A 23736-nucleotide genomic window follows, 5' to 3' on the forward strand; every position below is an offset into this window, starting at 1 on the left:
GACACAGAGACACAAAGTGAGCAAATGTTGTTGGAAAAAATGGCACCAATAGACTTGCCTGACGCAGGGCTGACCCAAACCTTCAATTTGTAGGAAAAAAGCAGTATCTATGAAGCACAATAAAGCAAAAGACAATAAAACGAGGTATGTCTGTATCAGGAAATGCATCCTTTCAGTGTACAATTAAGTGGCTTTTCTTATATTCATGGAACCATAAAATTTGGAAGCTGGAAGAAATCTTAAAAATTACATAGTCTAGTGTTTCTCAAAGTGTGTTCTATTAAACTCTCTAGTCTCATAGGCTACTATGTGAAAAAGAATTGTTCTGGTCAAATAAACAGGGTAATTACAGCATACATATCTGCATACTCTATCTTCCTCATGTTGCAAAATAAAGTCTCTGAGAAGCCCCAGGATATCTCAAGTGACCTGACATGGAACCTCTTTTCATGAAACATGTACAAACTAGTCATCGAAGCAAGGCTCAGGGCAGATGCTTCAGAAAACATTGATTTATTCCATCCCCCTAATTTTCCAGGTGAAAAAACAGAGTGCCATGGAAGGCTGTCTGGCTTGACTGAGGTCTCACAGCTCTTTCAAGTTGTCCAATGTGTGAGCAACCATTTGGAAGCAGAGAGTGTTTTTACAGTTTATGACAGGGCTGAAATCAGATCTCCAGACTTTGAGTCCAGTGCTCTTTCTATAGTGCTATACATCAAAGCCTATAGCTCTAAAGCAATATGAAGACACATTTCCAGAGCTAACAAGTCCTCTAAGAGAAACCACAGAGAAATGAGGACTACTACACCAAACAAAGAAATGCACAGATTTAAGAAACCAATGTGCCCAAACATTAAGAGTCCAAAATCATAAAAAAAACAGCAAAGTTCAATATGACACTATGAGAAAATGTAAAATTTCACAGAAGAGTTCTGGACAAGGGGCAAGTAAAAGTGAGAAACACTATTTCCTGAAGCTAGGCTAAATGTCACCCTCAGTGGGAGTCTGCGGTATACTTACTAGCATTGGAATAGTGAGGATCGAAGACAAACTAGAACACTGATCACGTGGATACGTGAACTCATGTTTAAAACAGGAGGAAAACTAGTGAAACACTTTGATCGCCCTTTTCAGTCTGATATTAAGGGACAATCTACCCTTAAATTGATAAGCAGAAATAGAAACAAACAATAATAATAAACACAACCCTGAAGGGCAAAGGCAAACAGCACATGGGTATCCTGTACACTATACATCCTATTAGCTATGAGCAAGCAACAACTCTATAAGAAAGGAGATTTACATCGAAAAACAAATGGAATGGTCTGTTGCTTCCTGGGTCACCCTATTCTACCAGCCTCTCTCCATCAAATGCTCCACCCCACTGAGATCAGATGTCCCAGAATCTGATCTTTTCTCGGATCTGTGCTTGACTGCAGGCTCATCCCCAATGCTGTTACCTCTACTGCAAACTCCTACTGACTCGTCAAGAGCCAGACCAAATACCCTCACTTCTGGGCTGTTTTTTTCTCAGCTGGGAGGGTTGCACCATGGGCAAGCCATACCACGCTTTACCCTCCGATAGGCCTGCTTTTATGTTTCTCGAAGCCTTGCCATGCCTGCATCCTCTTACATGCCTACCTGCCATTTGTTCCTGATCCCCCCAACGCATGAGCTGTTATTGTTACCATTAGCACGACGGCCCTAACAGCAGCCATTATCGTCACAGTCAACTACAACTGGCACTCGCTCAGAGCTCCATGAGCAGCATGGGCCTCCCAGATTATCACCTCACTGAATTTGAACAGCAAACTGTGCCCAAGGTACCACTAGGATCTGTATTCACTGAGGAGAAAAAGTAAGGTTTAAAAAGATCAAGGGTTTCATCAAAGGTCACTCGGCCAGAGGGAGGAGCCAGGACTCAGCCTGGGCAGCAGGCCTCCAGAGTTGAGCCCTTAGGCACAGGCTACTGCCAGGCAGAGGACAAGTGCCACACAGACTCAAATCAGGTTCCAGACAGAGCAGGCTGCACCACACAATTTACCAAATGACATGAATAAGATTAATCATAACAAGACACATGGCAATGAACATTTAATAACACTAAACCTTTAGACAGCTGATAAGAGTTCAAGGCAGGCCGTCCCAAAATGTGCCGCTTTGGCAAATTGATTATTTTGAATTAAAGTTACTTGAAAAACAGCCAGTGTAAGGAGGATATCCTAACCCTCCTCTCTGTCCTCTTGAAAGCAGGAAATAAAATCTCCCATGTAAAAGGTACCCTCTCTGCACCAGGAGGCAGACACATCCTTATTCCCAGAGACAGGGAACTCAGAGGTGAGAAGGCTGTGTCAAGAAACTTTTAGTTTCTTTACTAATTACTACTCTAGCTTGTTTCTTTGTCTTGTTAGTTCCTCACAAATGTATTGTTTCTTTGTCTAAAAGGATAAACAGCCTGCTCTGGTCATTTTTTAGATCTCATATCTGTGGGACCTCCTTAGGTACAAAATAATTAACATATATATTACATATATAATATACATTAAATATAACTTATTAGCAAATAAAAGCTAAACACACAGATAACAGTGGAGTTGCTGGGTTATATGGTAAAAAATCTACGTTTAACGTTTTGCAGAACTGCCAAACTGTTTTCCAAAGTGGCTGCAATAGTTTACATTCCCACCAGCAATGACTGTGGGTTCCAATTCCTCTACATGCTTGCCTACACCTGTTATTGGCTGTCTTTCTTATTATAGCTAGGCTGGTGGACATGAAATAGCATCTTTCTTGGTTCTGATTTGCATTTCTTCATAATGATTTATGTTGGGCATCTTTTCATGTGCTTATTGGCCACTTGCATATCTTTGATGAAATGTCCCTTCAGATCCTTTGCCTATTCTTTTAATTGAGTTATCTTTCTTTTTAATAATTGAGTGTTAGAGGCCTTTACATATTCTGGATATAAGTCCCTTATCAGATCTATAATTACAAATATCTTCTCCCATTCTCTGGCTTGTCTTTTCACTTTCTTAATGGTATTCTTTGCAGCACAAAAGTTTTTAATTTTGATGTAGTGCAATTTACTTTTTTTTTCCTTCTGTTTGTGTGCTTTTGATGTCATGTCTCAGAAACCACTTCCTAACCCAAGAGTTTTATAGTTTTAGCTCTTACATTTAGGTCTGTGCTCCATTTTGCATTAATTCTTGTTTATGGTGTAAGGTAGTGGGTCCAAATTCATTCTCTTCATGTGGATATTCAGTTGTCCTAGCACCATTTGTTGAAAGACTATTCTTTGCCCATCAATTTGTCCTGTGACCTTGTCAAAAGTCAACTGATCCATAAATGTAAAGGTTTATTTCTTGACTCATTGATCTATATGTTTATTCTTATGCCAGTACAATACCGTCTTGATTACTTTGTAGTAAGTTTTGAGATTAGAGATTATGCATCTTCCAACTTTATTCTTCCTTTTCAAGAATGTTTTGTCTATTTGGGTTCCCTGAATTTAATATCAGTTTGTCAATTTCTGCAAAAAAAGTAAGCTGTGATTTTCACAGAGACTGAATTGAATCTGTAGCTCAATTAAGAAACATTGCCATCTTATTGAGTCTTCTGATACATGAACATGCTATGTCTTTTATAGGAAACATTTTAAGAACTATTTTTAAACTGCTTTAATTTTCATCATTATGGAAATAAAAACAAATAAAAAGAAAACTATGTAGCAGAACACTGTTGCTGATACCAAGCACAAAATAATGATTTTACTCTGCCCACTATTTCTTGAGTATAATCTCTCATCATTGAGCAAGAGCTAAAGAGCTGCTCACGGCCTTTTGATTCTAACAATGACACCCCTGAAGCTATAACCCAAGGAAATAATTCAAGGGGGAAAAAAAGGAAAATATGCTCTTTATTGTGCTACTTGCTATCACAGTGAAATTTTGGGAAATAACAGAGAAACAGTGGCAGTCAAATATCCCAACAACAATTTTCCAACAGGGAAATATCAAATAATTAACACAACAGAAATCTACATAGTCCATATACCAATTATTTATTAATATTACGCTAAAACATGTAAACATTTGATCTGTAAACAATACTGAATAGAGTCTCATATGCATATATTAAAGATCACAAAATAATTTGAAGTGAAACAATTTAATTCTCACTGGGTTATTTTTATGAAATTGCTTAATGTCTTAAAATAAACTATTATGTATGTGTTTTAAAATGAAAAGCCCTTCTTGTCATCTGTATAGCACACAGAAGGACATGTTGTGACAACCCACTTATTTACATGTGATTCAGCGTTAATGCTGCTGAGTAGCAGAATCGGTTTAGCAATGCTGCTACCAAGGACACCTGGCAATAGATTATGTATTTAACCCCTATCCTTAGAACTTGGAAAGGGAAAGCTCATCCTCTTAGGCACATTTAGTGAGCTCAGGGGTGTAAATCAATATTAACGTCTACTTGCTTTTCAACCCCACACTCTGTAAAGATAGAGTTTAACCCTAGCAATAACGAATATAATTAACTTAGCAATTTTACTATCATCTTCTCATTTCAGTGAACAGAGTCATTAAACCACATAATATGAATTTGTCTCGCTGGAAAGTGAACACAAATACACCCTTCATCTCTCTTCGATCTCTCATTTCATGTACTTCTAAGAATAAACGGCAATGCGATTTTTTTGGCGCCTAAAGTAATAAAGAGAACCACGTAGGATGAAGAGAAGACTACAATTAACAGAACTTCAGGGACTTATTTCTCTTCCTGCATTGTCTTCTTCCTGATCCTATAAATAACAACATTACATCATGCTGGCAAGGCACGCTGCTCAAGTGCGGGAGGCAGGCGTGCTTGTCAACAGATGCAAAGACATGCTGCTACCAAACAGCTCTGATTAACGCCAACATTCCCCAGAGACATGCACACGGGCCCAGACCCTCCTGTGTCTGGTGCTTCTGCCCTGGCCCCTACACTCCATGACTCCCAAGGGCCTTCTGTCTCTTTTCCCTATATGATAAATTGATCACCAGAGGGATCAACCTCCACTTTTCTGTTCATGCCACAATGGTGAACTCATGGGCCTAAAAGCAACACAGACCACCCACTTATTCTGGAGAGCACCAATGAAAAATGTCATTTTATCTTTAAAAGAAGTCTAGAGAGAAAGCACCACCGCCCGTTTTTAAAAGGTACCTCAGACGATTGAAGACACCTGAAATAAAGGTGAAGAGTTCCAGCGACAGGACACACACGCTGGGGTCGAAGTGCAGACACCATTCACGCAGAACTTCATACGTAATAGAAAACAGGCATAAAAATCCCTACCCTCTTGGAAGGAAATGGGACATAAATATGGTGACATAAAGGTCAACCGTCAAAGCAGTCTCTGCAGACACTGCTGGTGAAAAAGAGAAACCACATCCTACCACATACTTCTCAGCAGGAAGGGGAGGGAGGGATGGGAAGCACAAAGCAGTAGCAGACTGTGTAGTGAGGAGGCTGTGTCTCTCAGAAAGGACAAAGAAGGCAGCTTCAAGTAAGAGACAGATGATGTGGTAAGGGTACACATACACATTAAAGATAAAATGCACTTTAACTTCTTCAGTGTGGCCCACAGGCCTTGTGCAAACGTCCACTTTGTCCTCATGAAGTAGTATGGCAGCTGCTGTAACTGTCTGAGACGCAGTTACAGCAAAGTACTTCCCAGGGTGAGCCTGTGGGGTACAGGGGCTTCTCACCTCGGCTCTCCCAGCAAGGAGCAGACCTCATTTAAGTCCAGCTGCTTTTGATTTCATTTAAATATATTTAATTTGCTTCTTTAGAGTCATACTTCTTTGGCCAGCACATCAGAATCTAAATATCTGATCTGGTGCCCTTCTGAGGAGGCCATCCTCTTACTCTCACTGTCAAGATATTTTCTGCATCTTCCTCAGAAAAAGGTTTACATGCCACACAAGAAAAGCAGATAGTCCTTGAAAACCGGCTTCCTTTCTTAACCAAGACATGATTTCGCTCACACTGATCAATGGATTTCCTTCCAATAGACTCATCTATTCGTTCAACAAATACACATTGATGGCCAGTCTTATGCTAGGCCCAGATTCTGAATTTTAAAATGCCAGCATACAAGATATAAAAAGTATGGGTCCACTTTTAATGTAGGGAGGAGACAAGAGAATTAAATGTTAATCAAGCTACATTCAGAGACTGCAATCTGCTGGTCAGCCCTGCAGCCAGACCGGGAAAACACCTTCAGAAAAAGGAAGTAGGCTGGGAACTTCGAGCAGGGCTTTCACTCTACATATTTTTACCTTTTCATGGTAAATACTCTTCCCTTTCCTCACTAAGTCCGTATCAAAGGAAATGAGAACTAAAGAATGACAAATAAACTCAATTCCCTGACCACTCAGGGTCCCTCTCAGTGCCTTTACTCTGCCCCTCTCATGCCCGCTCTGTCTCTGCCTTTCCATGTCCTTCTCAGTGCCTTTACTCTGTCTCTCTCACTGTCCTCATCTCGTCTGTCCCTCTCAGTGCCTTTACTCTGTCTTTCTGTCTCACTGTCCCTCTCACTCTCTGCCCCTGAGAGGAGACCACGCTCTGTCTGTGGGGTGTTACCCCTTTTCTAAACTTTCCATTTGACTCTAACTTTGGCGCGTGTGTTGAATTCTTTTCACACTCTCCGCCAAAGGACCCTCTTCTCCTCTGGGTACAGGGCTTGATCTCCCCCACAACGCCGGGGAAATGTGCCCTGTCTTGCATCACTTTCAAAATAGGAGTTCTAAAAATGCTTGCCTAATAGCAACCTCAATTGAATGTGCTTATCAACTTTCATTCATTCAAATATTTGAGCATTTATTATAGATACACATGAACAGGCTAATATTAAATATTCGTTTCATCACTAGTTGCACCACATAGTGTGTACACAAAAGTATGTATACACATAAAACGAAATGCATATATCTGTATATTACATACTAGATTCTTAAAACTGAACGGAGGAGGGTAAGTTGTGCAAATCTCTATTGTTTGAAGAAAAGAAAAACAGAACTAAAAAGTTTATTAAAATGTAGACTTGTCCCTAACACTTTTTAATCAAAAAGAAAAAACCCCAATCACTAGTATATTAATGGATTTAACACTACCATAGGTTTAACTGAATGAAAATTAATGAAAAAATACAAAAATTCAAAACTATAAATATCAATTCACATTTTAAAATGGAGATTACTATATAACCCACGGGTCAACTTCCTAATAGCTGTTTGTATTATGGAAATTCAAGGAAAAGTAAATATAGGTACTGTATAGTACTTATTGCATATACTACATGCACACCCATTTTGCCAATTACAGGCCTAGCTTTTACTGACAGCTCTCAACACCAAAACAAGTTTTTTCTAAGAGGAGAAAAAAAAAGTGAGAAAATTTAGTAAACCCCCTTCCCAGGCTTAAATACTCAACAGAAATAATAACAACCATTACTCCACTAGTTAGATAGCATTCATCACATGTTAATTACTATCTAAACCCACAGGACAGTCACATGGGAGAAGTCAAAAGAGACAGGACAGTTAATAAAGACCACGCAGGAGGGTAGAGAAGGTTAGAGGTGGGAATAAGTAGACATGTAAAGGGGAGAAGCAAAGGCAATAAAAAATGAAAATTCTTCCTGCAGCCTGGCTGAGACTCAGTCCCAAAGGGCGGAGGTGCTTGCCATCCTGAGGTACAAAGGGACCAAAGGTGTAGGACTTTACTGCCTTGTCAAGTTAGGCCATAACGACAGAAAATAATGAAGCCACCATAACAAGGGCTATGCAAGTGGCAGGATACGTTAAAGACCATCTTTCCATAAGGACTCCAAATTGTCCCAAAGTACATAAAAAGTTGTAAATGATATTAGAAGAGAAAGTGTACATAATCTGAAAATAATGAGTACAGGAAAATGAAAACTAACTAGCATATATTGAGCTAGTCACCCTGTATGATCGCAAGCTGACACAAATAACCTTGCATATTTTGAGTCACTGCAGAAACTAAGTCAGCGTCATATGATGTACCTGCCTAAATTAGAGCCTCCAGACCATGCTCTGGTTTGTTGATAAAAAGATCTCAAGGGGTCCTATCTCTAACCTAAATGCTCACCGAGAAGAAAAGACTCTTTGCAAGCAAATTCGTCACCTGAGCCATGTGTGTTTTCATAAACTGAGGCCTTACAAAGCCTTTGCTGAGAGCCACATCACAGCCTCCCCGGGCAGAGTTCCTCAACTGCAAATGGAAGATGTCGCCATGTGTTAGCTTCCTACAGGGTTCTTGGACACCTTGAGGATAATATCAAAAATATTTCAAGCTAGCCCTAAAATCCTTCCATTCTCTGAGCCTTTGGGATAGGCCAAACAGAAACACTCATATTTCACCTGGCCCTCAGGCTACAGCTCACTAAACAAGCAGTCATAGATCTTTTACTCTTTTTCTTTTAAAATCAAAAATCAGTTGGGAAAGCGAGCTGCTTGCAATGAAGGAGTTCTAACGTTATCTAGTATTCCGATCACAGTTATCTCCCCTAAAAGGGACTGGATGCCTGCTAAGAGCTATTATGTTAACTCTGCATCTCCCAAACCATATTTATAAGAATCCTTTGATAGTGCTATGGCTTCCTCATTTCTAGAACCGTCTTGACAACAATGAACGACCACTTACTTTTAGCACTCACTCAGTTCTTAATACAAATAAATTGTGGCACAAACTAAAACCATAACCAAATTAAGTTTTGAGGGAAAAAAGTTATTAATTTAGCTAAAAGTTAAGCATTTTTTTTTTTGTATAATGAAAAACTAAAATGGCAAACATAACAAAATAAATTCTGACTTTTACATTTCTATTTAACAGCTTCAAAATCCAAGGTAGAGCATTCAGTGACCAGTGAGTAGAGAGAAGTCTAATAAATGCCTGGTGCTATGGTGCCCTATTGCTGTGCTGCACACAACTGTAAGCTTCAGGCTCTCATCTCCCGTCAACAAACCTCTGAAGAACACTGAACGGAGTATCGTGTTGAGTTATTCAGAATGTATAATGCCTATCCTTTAATAAATGTACATCTAAGAAAGCACTTCCCCTGTATGCAACTTTCATTTCAGAAATGGTCACTGAAGTGAGAAGGCTTAGTCAATATAAAGTTTCTTTTTACAGTGGTAGTTCCTCCTACATAAACCCAGGGGAGCAGAGAAACATGAATAGCCTGAACATGCTTCCCTACATGTAGGACCATAACCTTGAACTTGAAAGAAGAGAACATTAACATATAGAATGGACCACAAAAGAGATTGATCAGAACTGTTTTTAAGGTAGCAGGAGGAGAAAAAACGAGAATTAAAATGAGGGTTCATGAGTCTGAATGCAGAGAAAACCAGTTTCAAGAAAATGAGGAGAAAAATAACTCAGACATGGGTTTAAATAATTCAGATCCTGATGAGTTTTCTGTTCTGTTTCTCTAATAAATTATTAGTATAGTCTCTAAAATACGACTTCCATATATATATAGGTGAGGAGTCCTCAGATTTAAGGAGTACTTCATGAAGGAAAGAAATTATTAGGGAAATAATATATACTACCAATAAAAATTAGTGGACAAAACATCCCTATGCTTATGAAAGCATTCCTAGGCAAAAATCTTCAAAAGCACTCATGGAGTTTGCTGTGGGCTGACTGTTAGCACTGACGCTGCTGCATGCAGAGTGCCTGTTGAACTGAAGGACTGAGGTTGTTAAAATCTCACATTGATTCACTGCAAGCTGTTGTGAGAATGAGTAGTGCACCAGCACACAGCCACCTTCTTTTACATATATAATTATATCTTATGTTTTCATTTTTCTTCAAATCCTCATGTCCTCAAGCAAGCAGACAAAAAACAAGGGGCAGAGGAGAAATAAAGTACCACCCCTGCCTCCCCACCCAAACACACACAAGGCCAGGGCACATTCTGCTTTTGGCCTCGCTTGCTGGGTGAGCTTGAGAAGTCACTTCCAGCCCTCTCAGATCCCTGTTCTTTTCTATAAAATGTCAATGACAATTTTGTATCTATGTCATAGGGCTGTTCTGAGGATTAAATCGGATAGCATGTGTAATGCTCCTGGCACAGTAGAAAGTAACAAATTAAGCACGTGAAAAAGTAACAAAAGCTACTACTGTTCCAAGGCTAATGCTGTCCTTGACATTTAAGGCAATAACTTGTGTATAAATCACTTTTTAGTTGAGATAAAAAATTTAGAAATGGATTATTAGTGACTCCAAAGAAGAAAAAAATTTTGTGTTCTTCAACTAAGAGACTTATTAATGCTCCTCTGCCTTCAGCTTACAGTACACTAGTCTCGTCTTATTACCTACGTGAAACCTCAGCCCTACTTCACCCACGTCTCCTGAACAGAAGGTAACTGACTAACATCCTGGGTTCCTGGAAGAGTCTTTCGTAGCAATCATACACAAGAACAAACCGTTCCTCGGCCTTATGACATGACATTCAGGCTCGTTGTGATACTAGTCCCCAAGTGAGCATTATAGATGTGATCAACACAAAGCTTTATTTTAAAAAGACAGGGAAGACACAGTACCTCTAATCGTTGTATGCGTCCTTTGAAAAACATAAAGAGGGAAGAATTTGGATAAGCAGCTTCTTTTTTGAGAAGAATTTCCTTTGCTTCATCCAGGCCTGCCTTGTTATCACTGCCATCCAAGGCAAAAAATGGGCGGACTACAGTGTGATACCAGAGCAGAGCTAATCTGAAGGAAGAGGGAGAGAAACATTGAGCAAAAGATTTTTCTTATAATGCTTCTATTTTTAAAAAATCAGTATGTGCTTGTCCAATACACACTCCTTCCAAAAGCTTACCATGCAATCTCTGAAGTAAAATCAGAGTATCTTTCCCCCTTTTTTCAATATTTGGAAAACCAGAACTTTGGCACAACATATAAATCAGCATACTCCCTTGTATCAGGTGAGAAGAGAATGTGATAGAAGCATTTAGCACTTTTGAGGCTTCTAAATGAATCTCTGAATTTATGATGGATGTAAATCTCTGAATTCTATATCTCATTCATCAATGCATGAATTAAAAACGGTAACTGGTTACCATGAATTTACTGTCCCCTCATAATAAAAGCATTACTTTTTACAAATGGAAAATGTTATTTCAAGGTTGCGTTCACAAAAGTTAGGTGTAAGCCTCAGAATCTGAATTTAAATACAGAAGCCGCAGGAAAAATTATTACTTAATTGGGTTAAAATAAATAGCTGAGGACTAGATAAAGGGCCCTTTCTCTGGCCTTTGAGGATGTTCAATTTCAAAATCAAAAAATAAATTATTTGAAATTTCTTCACTTCAAACTCATCCTTTTCAAGAAAAATGCCATGTTAAAACAGGTAAAGAAAATAGACCCATTGGGATCTGCTTTAATGAATACACAAAAATGTTTAACCAACACAACACATAGTTTTATGTTAAGTGTGTGATTCTAGCATGCTCCAAAATTTGGTTCTCTTCTGGAGATCAGGCTAATTTACATTATTAATTCAATTCATTCCTTTCTCAGAAAATAATATTAATAAATAGACAAATTATCACAAGTTTAAAATCTATTAAGTCAAATTAATAAAAGACCATTGTTTGTATAATTTAATAAATTTGGGGGCATAAATATTTTTTTAAATAAAAACTAATGATCTTTTTAATAGCTGCCAACCGATTAACATCCGAAGTCCTCAATACTGATATGAAAAGAAACAGAGCTAAGCCTCTCTGATATCAACATTTTTTTGGAACAAATTTGACAAGTTACGGTATAATGTCAAAGAACATCTAGTGTCATCCAGTGTCTAAATTACTCAAATTGCAAATGACGGCTATTTACTAGATTGAAAAAAATCATATCATTTTTAACCGATGGAGAAATGGGTGAATCCTTGCTCTGGACAGAATTGTGAATCTCAATGGCTATGGTCAAGGTCACAAAAACTGCTTATAAAATTTATAAAATCACTTCAGCTTGAAAAATAGGATCTTTATACCTATTTAAAAGTAAAACTTAAGAATAGTGCCCCATCCTCTAAAGGTAGCTTATACACACCACCACAAACACAGTCCTTGGCACTGTATGTACTAAAAGATGTAAATCATGGTACCATGTCAACCAACCAGGCATTTTACCTGAAGTTTCCTTGAAAGGTTTTGATTGTTGTGCACTTACTTTCAACACTATAGTATCTACCAAAGCATTGCAATATAGCTACTCACGTAGCTAAAGGGGCCTTCATGTCCTTACTTTCGCTTGCATACATCAGTGAAGAAAGCCCCTGTAGGCGGTCTCCAGGAAAACCAAGCAGGTTGATGATTTTGAGCAGGTTTGGGGGCACCATGGATATGCAAAGGTGAAAAAGGCCATATCCAAAGCTAACAGCACCTTTCAGTCTGTTTAGAGACTCCTCAGACACCCCTTCAGTCACAATGTGATTATCATTTGCAGCATCAGAGGTCAAGGGTTCTTCAGTTAGCTTCTTCTGATACAGTTCCTGGAGGGCATTGATGTCCAGATAGCATTTATTGTAAATTTTCCAAGCTTTCCTAAGGATCCACCCACCCTTTATATAAGCTGTAAAGAGAAGCAGAGAAAAACATGAAAAAATAAACATTCAAAAATAATTTTTCTATATTAATAATAAAGAATATTGAAGAACAGTCTGAATCTCAATCAAAAATTTTAAAAAGTGAAAATTATCATCTATCATTGTACCTTCTTTTCTTTGTAGGGCTTAAATTCTTTATTCGTTGTCTGTTTACCTTTACTACACTGGAGGACCCACTGGCAAGAACCATGTATTATTTTGTTCACTGTTGCATCAAGCCCCTCATACATTAGCTAGACCATAGAATATAATGTATATGGAATGAAGGAATGAATGAATGATTGCAACCATGCAAGCATCACTTGAATCTGACTTTTTTTCATGTGTTCTGTGAAACATAAGCCTCCATCCCGTCTCTGAACTTCCAAGCTTTCCTGATAAACCTCTTTTATTAATGCTTACATTTGCCTAGCCTGTGTTTCATTTCTCCTCAAGCACAAGTTCTAAGTAATTCACTGCTAAATTTAGACCCAAGCACCAAGCATAGAGACTTGCCAAAAAAATCAAACAAGCAAACAAAAAGGATTAATATTTATTGGGTGAACAAATGGCCAGTTTAATAACAAAAAAGTCATTACACGTTAAATGCAGAAATGCAAAGAATCCTCAGTTCATCTCTATCTAATGCCTATTAGTGGCTTAACCGCATTTTATTGGGGTGGCTTTAATTGGTGTATGACAACAGTGCTCACTGGCCCAGCAGCGAGATCCAGTGAAGGGAGGTGGCAAAAAAGAAGCTACTTCACACCAGAAGGTGAAAATTTATTTTTAAAGCTGTTTCCATTATTTCCCGTTAGGGCAATTTTTCTTGACAGAGCCCTCCTGAGAATATGTGCCACAAAAAGGACTTCAGAGATAAGACCTGGGATCCATCCCCCTCGATGTCCCTGGCCCCTCTCAGATAAGCCCTCAGGTCCCACCTCAACTTCTCCTCCTATAAACATGTTTCCCTTCTAATGAAGAAGGGGAGGGCTAGTTGATTTATTTGTGCTTATCTGAGTGCATCATCATCACCTTTCTGAGAAAGAGGTCTTCTGCAGGGAATTTTCTGTAAAATCATTCTTTCGTTAACTGCAGAAGAGCCCTCATCCATGTGGCCCTGTTACCAATATGGCACCAACACTCTGACCCAATGTACAAACAGAAGATGTGAACTATCCTACACTCCCAGGCCCTTTAGGATAGCAGGAAACGGAGTTCTTAAAGAGTTATTTGTAAATTACAGAAAAAATACATAACATATCTGATTTATAAGGGTCTAACTACAGAACTGAAAGTGATCTAAGAAGATATGGTATGTGTGGAAAAAGAGTTAACACAGCAGGCTTACCATTGTCCTTTGAGAGACCTGCTTACGACGTTGTCGGCCCTGGTCTGGCATCTGGGAACTTGGATTTGGGAGGATTCCCACCATTTACAGAACAGATAAGAGTGGCTCACCGTACCTACATTATTTGTATAAACAATGTATTTTATTTGGAACACTTGCTTTCCTCGGGGAGTCTGAAATCTGGGTTCGTACAAAGCAGACGGTGTCTACATAGTAGCGCCCCCTAAGAACTCTGGGTCCTGAGTCTCTAATGAGCTTCCCAGTTGGTAACATTTCATCTGTGCTGTCACGACACTCGCTGACTTGGAAATTAAGCATATTCTACGCAACTCCACTGGGAGAGGGCCTTGGGAACTTGTGCCTGCTATTTCCCAGACTTCACCCCATGCACCTTTTTCTTTGCTGTAATAAATCAAAGCCATGAGCATAATTATAGGCCAAGTCCTCCAAGCCAATCATTGAACTTGAGAGTCTTGAGGACCTCCAATTCATGGGATAAAGCTATGATTTTACTTAAATGTATCAGTTTTCTAACAAATGATGACTATCTCCTAAGGGATCACAATGCAAAACACAACCATTCCACAAGTTCTAGATTATTAATTTCCTATAGCCTAAGTGCACTGAAAAGAATGCTGTAAGATAGGATGAACGAGCAAAACAAATCAGTCAATACATGCTTTTTAAAAAGAGAAGTATTTTTATAACTTAATTATAAAAGTAATTACATGTTTGAAACTACTTTCACTCAGTTCAATTTAACAAAAATATTTACTGAGCAAATACTAAATTTCAGGAACTGAATAAGAAATAAGACACAAATCCTGCCTTCAAGAGGCTCAAAGACTTTTTACCTCCTAAATAGAAGTACTGTGGGAAAAGGAAGGTTTGAGAAAACCCTGGAACTTTCTTGTATACTAGCAAAGTGTTCGGGCTGATCCAATATGCACACAGATGTGAAAGATGACTCTCAGTCATGATCCAAAAAGCCAAAGACTGAATAGAAAAACAGAAAAAGGAAAAAAAAAAAAAAAAAAAGAAATAGGAAACTAACATATATATTCACATGTATATTCTTGAGAGCACAAAAGCAACTAGGATCTAACTGAAGAGAAATAAACATTGGTATGGATTTTAAAAAATGAAAGAAAAAGAAAACCAGCAAAATCTTAAAAATATTAATCAGCTATTGGTTAAGTTCCTATTATATGCCTAGGTCTCTTCTTGATATCTAAGCAACACAAAAGAACTGAGACATAAATAATCTCAGCCCTCCAAATGCCCATGATAAAATTAGAAAATAAAACATGAAAAAAATAAGTGTGCATAAGACTATATATATATATAGTCTATAGACATATATATAAAACTATAAGACTATAGACATATATATATATATACACACACACACATATATTTATATATATACACACACACATACATATGTATGTGTGTGTGTGTGTGTGTGTGTGTGTGTGTGTATGTGTGTATCTGCTCCATTGGATCATATATAGAAAAATGAAAACAAATGATGTTGAGATTATGGGTGAATTGTTCTTTGTTATTTCCTTTTGTCATTTGATCGTTTTCAATGTACTAAATACATACATAAAGTAGAAAGTGCAAAATAAGTTGTGGGATTTTAGAAGAAAACTTTACTTCCTTCTAACTGAGAATTTTTCTCTCTAAATTCTAAACCACCTGGCACCCATGCCCAACTGGAAATTTAGAGGAAAAAATTAACTCCATTTTATCCTGCGTTTTTGAGGCTACTGCAGCTTTATTAAGGGAGCAAAGCTCCCGTCTAGGGAAAGGCAGCATTCCGGGAGAGAGAAACAGGAGTGCAGGCATGAAGGCACAGAGAGACAAGGCGTCAGAGGCAAAGTGAAACAGGGTACACGGGACAAAAGGGTTTAAGGATGGTGCGCTCAGATTATGGAGGGCCCTGGGGTCCCGCTAAGGAAGGAGACCTGCACAGGAGAAATGGGGAATTTCTAAGACTGGGGTTGAAGGGACTAGTTAGGGAAATGAACTGTAGTAATCCAGATCCCAGGTGAAGAGTTATAGGAAAGGTGGTAGCAATAGAAACAAACACAAAAATCCATCAACGCCAGCTGCACACAACTTAGTTGATAAAACAAAACAAAAACATGGTAAAAGTCCATTTTTATAGACTAAAAGTTAAATTAATTCAGCATGTCTAATTTCTTGCCTAAGAAAGGAAATTAGGTGCCAGTGTCTAAAAGGACAAGTTAAAGTCTATAGTAATAAGCATTAATGCCCTTAATTTAAGCCAGGTAAACAGAGCCCAAAATTTTGATGAAGTCAAAGATTATAAACTAAAATAGGTGCAAAACAAATACACATATAGAGAGAGATTTTATTTTTACTACTTTCTAAATTCAACTTGGCACTGAAACAGGTTCCCCAGGATTTGCTCTACTACTCCCAGTCCCAAACACTGTGACTATAACATCTGAGCACAGACAGAACCCAAGCGGATGAGCAAAGGTTGAGGGAGGATTGGGCAGGGTGCGCTTCACAGCAGACAGTAGGCGTACTGCACCACAGCTCCTGCAGGAGGGACTCTTACTCTTAGCTCAATGGCATAGCAATGTGGCCCTCGAGTGCATGTCTTCCCAACAAGCAGAGAAAACAGTATTCAAGATCCTTTCACATGACTCCTGAAAGGTCGAATATAAATCATTTGGCCACTATTATCTGTGCCTGTGGAGGAAGACAGAGAAGAAAACCACAGACTGCTTGTCCTCCCCTATTGGGGCCAGCCTCAATCAGCTGGGAGATGTAGGAGGGAGAGAAAACTCTGCCCCCTTATCAGGGATGGGAGTGAGGTGAGGGGGGTTCTTCCTGGCAAAGGGCAAGCATTGCCTGGAAGATGAAAATATCAAGTTATATCAAATTAATCTTGGAAAAAATTTTGTAGATGTTTCAGTGGAGACTCCACTGAGAGCTCTTACCATAGCATTCTGCCTGTTCACTGTCAGAGATGAGGCTAGTTAACCCTACAAAAGAAGCTAAGTTGAGGCTTGCCTTTCATATTATCCACATAACTTTGGAAGGGAAAAGATGATTTAGTTTCTACTAGTCAGCTTACCTCCTCATTATTATCTTTACCCCTAGTTGACAGACTTCCAACAGACTCGCTTCTCTAATCAAAACTATTCTTGGGGCTTTTTGGGGCTCAATATCATGTATCACTTTTCTGAATGGCATCGCCCTTTCTTTAATTTACATATTACAAAACCCCCATGTGCTAGGCAAGGGAACCATATCAGGTGCCAGGGACCGAGAGGAGAAAATGGACTGCCATTCTTTATAGCCCTGCTCAGAGACAGGATCAAGGATCCTTGATCTTCCCAGGCAGAGATCAGGAACTGCTCATTCCCTGTGCAACCTCTATGACTAACTATATGTCTACTGGTGAAGGTACTGAGGAAAGAGAGAAAATAGGGAATATATAAAATGGAGTCATTACCAAGACGTTAGAATTATTACTACCATGAAGGTTAAGGCATAAAACAATACTCTGTTCTTACTCTAACTAGCCTGGGAACTTAATTTTTTTTTTTTAACTTTCCAGTCGTACATCAATGCCTAGATATACATCTGGATCTCCAGGTAACCCCCTCTAATTACCCCCTGAAGGACTCACATATCCAGACTTCCTGGCACCCATCTTCCAGACCACCTGGCATCCATCATCCTGACCGTCTGACATCTGACTGATAATCATTCTGGACCAATCCTAGGGCTAAGAATGCAGGACTAATAATTCTCAAGAATGTACTTTTTACTATAAGAACGTTTAACTTTTCTTTCTTCTTCAGAACACTTCTGAGTTTTTGCCCAGCTGGCTATTTCTAGCAAAGCCTCCAGACTCTGAGTTTGTTCTACAGTATCACCCTGGATTATAATTTATTCCTCTTTCTTCCCTGCCTAACTATCAATTGCCTCAGGAAAAGATCTACATCTCTAGACCATTAACACCTATCACCTCACAGTGTCTGACACATAGTAAGTGCTCAATAAATATGGGGGAAAAGATAGCAGGTAGGCACAGGTCCCTGCCCCCAAGAAATGTACAGCCTAATAGACATGTAAATAAAATTTGTATCGCTGTGTGACTAATGCTCTGACTAGCTATGTACAGGGCACATACAGAGCAACAAAGGCCAGAGAGAAACATAAACGGGGTGGGGGTATTCCATGCTGTTGGACAGTGTGTACAACAGCATGAGGCAGCAAAGGGCATTCAGAACTGCAAGGAGCTCTGCTTAGCTAGATACGACGGTAAAAAGGCAGGTAGGCTGGAAAGGGAACCGGGTTCTCACATGCCACCTAAGGAAAGAATTGGATTTTACCTTGTAGGTGATGCAGGATAGGTAAGTGTTTAAAGTACAAGTGTACTCAGTTTTAGAAAGATGGCCAAAAAGAGAATGTCACCTGGAGAAGCATGTGAGTCAGCAGCATGCAGTTATACTATTTCAGGGGCTAGTTCCATGGGACCTAGGGAGAAAGTAGGCATGGGTAGTGAGGGAGAAGGCCTGAGAAACCTGGGTTTCTGGGCCACTCACAGGGTGGTTGCTCAAGTGATGAAACTAAGGTAAAGGGAACATGGTGAGAATACTAGAAATTCAGGTATACCAAGAAACCCATGGATCAGGTACTATTCTGTGATCACTAACAAGCGGTGTAAATTATTCAACCTCGACCAAATCATTCAGCCTCAACCACCTCATATATAAAATAAGGAAAACAATCTCATTTGAGGAAAATTTACTGAGCATGTATTATGCCCAAAAGAGTAAGACTGAGGCCTATCTTCAAGACCAAAAGGAAATAAAGGAAACATGAAAATTAAGGTGGCGAGTACCATAAAGTAGGTTTGAAAATAACTTTTTATTACAAAAGTAATATATGGAAAAAAAAAAAGCCCTTGAATATTAAAAAGAGACAAATAGTATGGGAAAATGAAGAGAGATAGAGCAATTCATTATAAAGAAGATCAAATGAGGTAAAGGATAAGAACTCTTTTAAAAGTATGACCCATTAAGAAATTTACAAAGACTCACGTCTAACTGTTGCTCAGGTGAGCGTGTGTACCATCCACCCACTCAAGGGGTGGGGGAGAAGAACCTATAACAAAAATCTCCAAGAAGGAGTTTTTCCTCCAAGAAAATTATCCATCAAAAATGTCTTCTAAGAAATGGACTCCCACCAAAAAAGTAAATAAATATTTTATAGTTTAATAACCCAGTGGGTTTCTAAAAGGCAAATGAAGCCCACTTTTGGTTATGTTTGTTTGTTTGAAACAAATACTGAGCTATTCATAGAGCAAGTGACCACTACGTATATTTATTAGAAACCGAGGTTTTCATGTATGTCAGAATTTCATTTCAATATCAATATTACGTTCAGTAAATAATATGACTTCAGGAGGAACCAAAAGCAGTGTTAAAAATCAATGACAAACAGGATTATTGATTCATAAGTATCATTATTAAATAAGTAAAGGCCATTTCAAAAGGTAATTTGTGAAAAAATACAGTTTATAGATGAAATATACAACAGGTCTGGCTTCACAATTAACCTAAAAAAAAAGATAGAGAACACCTGAATGTCCGAGAGGAATTATTTAAATAAATTATAAAATGTTCATATGATAAACTAATGCTATTATTTAAAATTATATTTTGAAACTGAGTTATAGGAGAAATATGTATAATATAATCTAGGAGGGAAAAATAGAATACAAAGCACTCTATATTCAATTTTGGAAAAGAAAGATATAGAAACATAAAATAAGTCATTAGCGATAGAGTGATTTTTCCAAGTAGTGAGATTAGCGATGACTTACTTTCTTTCGTACTTTTCTCTATCTTCTCAATTCTCTATAACAGTATTTAGCAATTTTACAATCACAATAATTTTTAAATAAATACTACTAACTGTTGATTCTAAATTTCATGAGGACAGGTGCCATGGCCTATGTTTGTTCATGTAACAAAGTTTCTAGCACATCGTGTGTGCTCAATAATTATTTGATAAATGAACCAATGAATAAACAAATGGACGGTTACACTCACTTTTCAAATTTTTATATATTTTCAGACTTATAGAAGAGTTGCAAGATTAATACAAAGAATTCCCAGATTCCCTTTACCCTAATCTCCCAAACATTTTACTACAATTGATTTATCCTACTCTCTCAACATTTTTCTCAATGGCTAAAATTAGCTCCTTAAAAAGTCCTTGACCCAATGATTTGGGTCCCTAATACTTGAAGGGGGAAATGTTAGGGAGCTAATCAGACATGAGTGAACAAAGGAATAGAGGGGAACAAAGGAATAGAGGCCAAGACTAGAGACCACCCAAAGAATACCCTACTAGTAGTTAAAGAATCCCTTCTGCATCCCCAGAGACAAAGGACAGGAGGGGCATAATTTATAGCTGGTTTAATCTGGCCACAGACACATGTGCAGAAAGTACAACCCTAACCTGCCCACAACCTCAGCTTCATTATACTGTCATTATACCATGTTTATGCACAGAAGTTCACAAATCTAATTATAACAGATTGGCTGGGTAAGTGCATGTGCACTAAGCAAAGTGTTATAGAGCAGCCAAGTGTCAATCAAAATGACCTCACTTGGCCAATCACCTTTTTAACTACCCATCATAGCCCTAATATAATGCAGACCTCTCTCTTCCATGGGGTTACAGCCCTCTTTGCTGAGACTCCACTCCTCCCTTGGAGCATACTCTTATTTCTTTTATATTTTTACTTCCCAAATTTTATAGGGCTACAGTCTTCCTTAGCATAGCCCATCTTCTCCTAAAATACATTTTTAATAAATCTTATTTCTTAAAAAAAAAAAAGTCCTTGAATGTGAGGAAAAGCAGATCACAGAAAACACTGGAGTTCCTTTCTTGATGCAAGAGTTCCAGATAGTTCTGCTGCTTTTTAACATACACATCAGTATAGAACTCCAAATGGACATTTTATACTACTGCATTATAGAAAATTCATATGAACTATGAAGCCCTGACCATATAAGTCAGTAAGTTATTGGGAAAATCCTGAGATGAGGATTAAAGAGAAATATAAAATTGAACCAAAGCAAAAGTCCAAAGAACAATCATAGTACATCAAGAGAAGGATAAAATCTAGAAAGTCCAAATTTTAGAAAAATTAAATTCCACTTTTGACTTGAGCCAAATAAAAACAAAGCATCCTCAAGTATGAGATAGAGAGGAAGAGACACAGAGAGAGGAGAATTGAAGAGAACTACTTCCTGGTAGTCCAGTAAGAAAAGTATATATTAAAACTTAGCAATACATCCTTCTTCATTTAAGGATTGGGAAAAAATGCTTTTCTGATAGTGAATTTTAATTGATTACCATTTTGAATTTTTTTTCCCAAGTAAATCCTATCTAACAAAGTGGGAGGTTTCCACAATCAGTATCAGAGAGACACGTAACCACATAAACAAAAGAATTAGTGTCAATGTTAGGCACAGTCTTACAGCAAGCTATTAGAAACTCAATGTGAGTCTATACTACTCAAGATATTAAAGCTACAAAATCAGAGTAAGTATTTCCCTTGAACAAACTAATTTAGAAATTACTTTATCTCTCCCTCTAAAGGTTGTTAAAATGTAAGTCATTAAAGTCTATTATGAAATCTTTACTATATGCTCATGTCTTCAGTAACAATTTAAACCAGTTATATTTCACTGTAAAGGTTATCATGACAACTTGATTCCCACAAAAAAATATCTATCTATCTATCTATCTATCTATCTATCACACTGGTAATTTCTCTAAGTATGAGAACAGTCTTGAGACAAGAGGATGAACACAGGCTTTGGTACTAAAAGCACTCTACTAAACACACCTCAAGCAACTGTGGTTTCAATTTCCACAGTTATAAATCCAAGTAATAAATCAGTATCATGCCCCAAAGAAGTGCCATATACTTTCAAAGATTGAAATAGGAGACATTCTTAAAAAAGAGTATTACCAATTGTGTACACTGAATAGCAAAAGCCATGAAAAATAACGTCCCAGCATACCTGACAATTCTTGTTTTACAAATGAGAGCACAGCCAGATATACTTGACAGTCAGCTATGATTATCTGCCTCTGAAGCCGATCAACCATAGAGGGGGTGGATTTTCGGACATCGACCTGTTTGGTGGGAAGAAAGTACATGATGATAAGTCACTCACAAGAATACTCCTTCCAAACAACTATTTGTTTATTGTAGAAAATAATCCCTGAAACATGGCAGCCACTGAAAGAAAGTCAATTCCAAATTTATACTATAAACCTTGAAGTTCTATTTTCCTACTAGGTCTAGCTTTGTTTTGTTAACAATACAATGCTGAAAAGCATTATAATGCAAAGACAAATATTCTAAATAATAAAAACTGAGTTCATGAGAAACAAGAAAGCCAACAGAACTTCAGAGTTTTACCTTTTTAAAAACAATGTAAGATCTTATTTATCCAAGATAAAAATCACTAAATGTACAAAACATTCCCCACAGTAGATACCTTTGCAGCCATCTACCTTCAGGTAGGGCTGATATGAGGGTGCGTTCCTCAGTGCATAAAACTGAGATGTGAGAGTTGGAAACTTACCACATTTTAGTTAGGAAGAAAATATCCCGGATTTAAAAATAGCTTTAAATGAATCACAAATTAAACTCGAAATTTAAGTCCTAATCTCTAAGGTTATAGCTACCTCTACAAAATACTAGTTTATAGCCCTCGCTAAAGGCTGCTAAAATGTAGGTCATTTAAGTATAGTAAGAAATTCACACTCAGGCATTGAATAACAATTTCGGGCCTTCAAAAACAAACAAAATAAGCAAAAAGTAAAAGCAAAAAACCCTATTTTTTATAAGATGTTGGTCTTTATTATTGAGAACGCTTCTAAATGAAGAAAAATCATTCTGAAATAGAAGACTGCATTCTTAATACAAAGTAAACTTTAACAAAAGCAAAATAGCTTTCATATTTTTTCACAATATCAGAAATTATAGAATTTTTGCAAATATGCCAGTAGTATACATAGTATACATGACAGAATGACCAATCTCCCCTTTTTCTAGATTAGGACAATTCATCATGGTCACAGTGGTTCCTGATTTAGTCCCAGCACTCCTCACTTTGTTTGCTTGGGTAAAAGTCAATCAATCTATTGATGCTTCAGTTTCTTTGCTTGTAATAGCATCTGCTCTGCAGGGTTGTTGGAAGGGCTAATGAGATACTGTAAAATGTGACAATGTTTTTTAAATGCAAGGACCCATTACAAATGTTAACTATTAACATATGTGCTAGGCATGGTATTAGATGCTGAGGGAAGGCATGTAAATAAGCTTACAGTCTAATGAGGGAATGCTGACCTTATTATGCTCTGAAGTATAAAAGTACAAGGAACTATGGGAACCTGTAAGAGACACACCCAACAGGGCTTGGGGGCTCAGGCAAGAGTCCTTGGAGAAAATGACATCTAGGAAGAAGTATGAGTACAAACCGGGTCAAGAGGGAGGAGAATGTTCTAGGCAGAGGAAAAGTAAACACCAAGTAAGCCACAGTAAGGAGCTTGGACTTTATTGTAATGGCAATGGCAGGGACACTGAAAATGAAGCCCACAACATATTATTTGAATTTTAGTG

General features: G+C 37.9%; 1 protein-coding gene across 4 annotated transcripts in view; it reads right to left on the bottom strand.

Moving 5' to 3' along the window:
* The window catches only part of TTC39C (tetratricopeptide repeat domain 39C), an 87309-nt gene that overhangs the window by 22884 nt on the left and 40689 nt on the right, over positions 1–23736 (bottom strand). For 3 of the 4 annotated variants that reach the window (XM_039844361.1, XM_039844355.1, XM_039844371.1), the window contains 3 exons: positions 22127–22241; positions 12312–12666; positions 10632–10800 (listed from right to left, as the gene is read on the bottom strand). In XM_039844361.1, the coding sequence (XP_039700295.1) occupies positions 10632–10800; positions 12312–12666; positions 22127–22241 (639 nt within the window). Of the gene's footprint in view, positions 1–10631; positions 10801–12311; positions 12667–22126; positions 22242–23736 lie in introns of those variants that run through there. The other variant, XM_039844380.1, reaches the window with a different exon arrangement.

This window comes from Pteropus medius, unplaced genomic scaffold, assembly GCF_902729225.1.
Source record: "Pteropus medius unplaced genomic scaffold, Ma_sr-lr_union100, whole genome shotgun sequence".
Lineage (NCBI taxonomy): Eukaryota > Metazoa > Chordata > Mammalia > Chiroptera > Pteropodidae > Pteropus > Pteropus medius.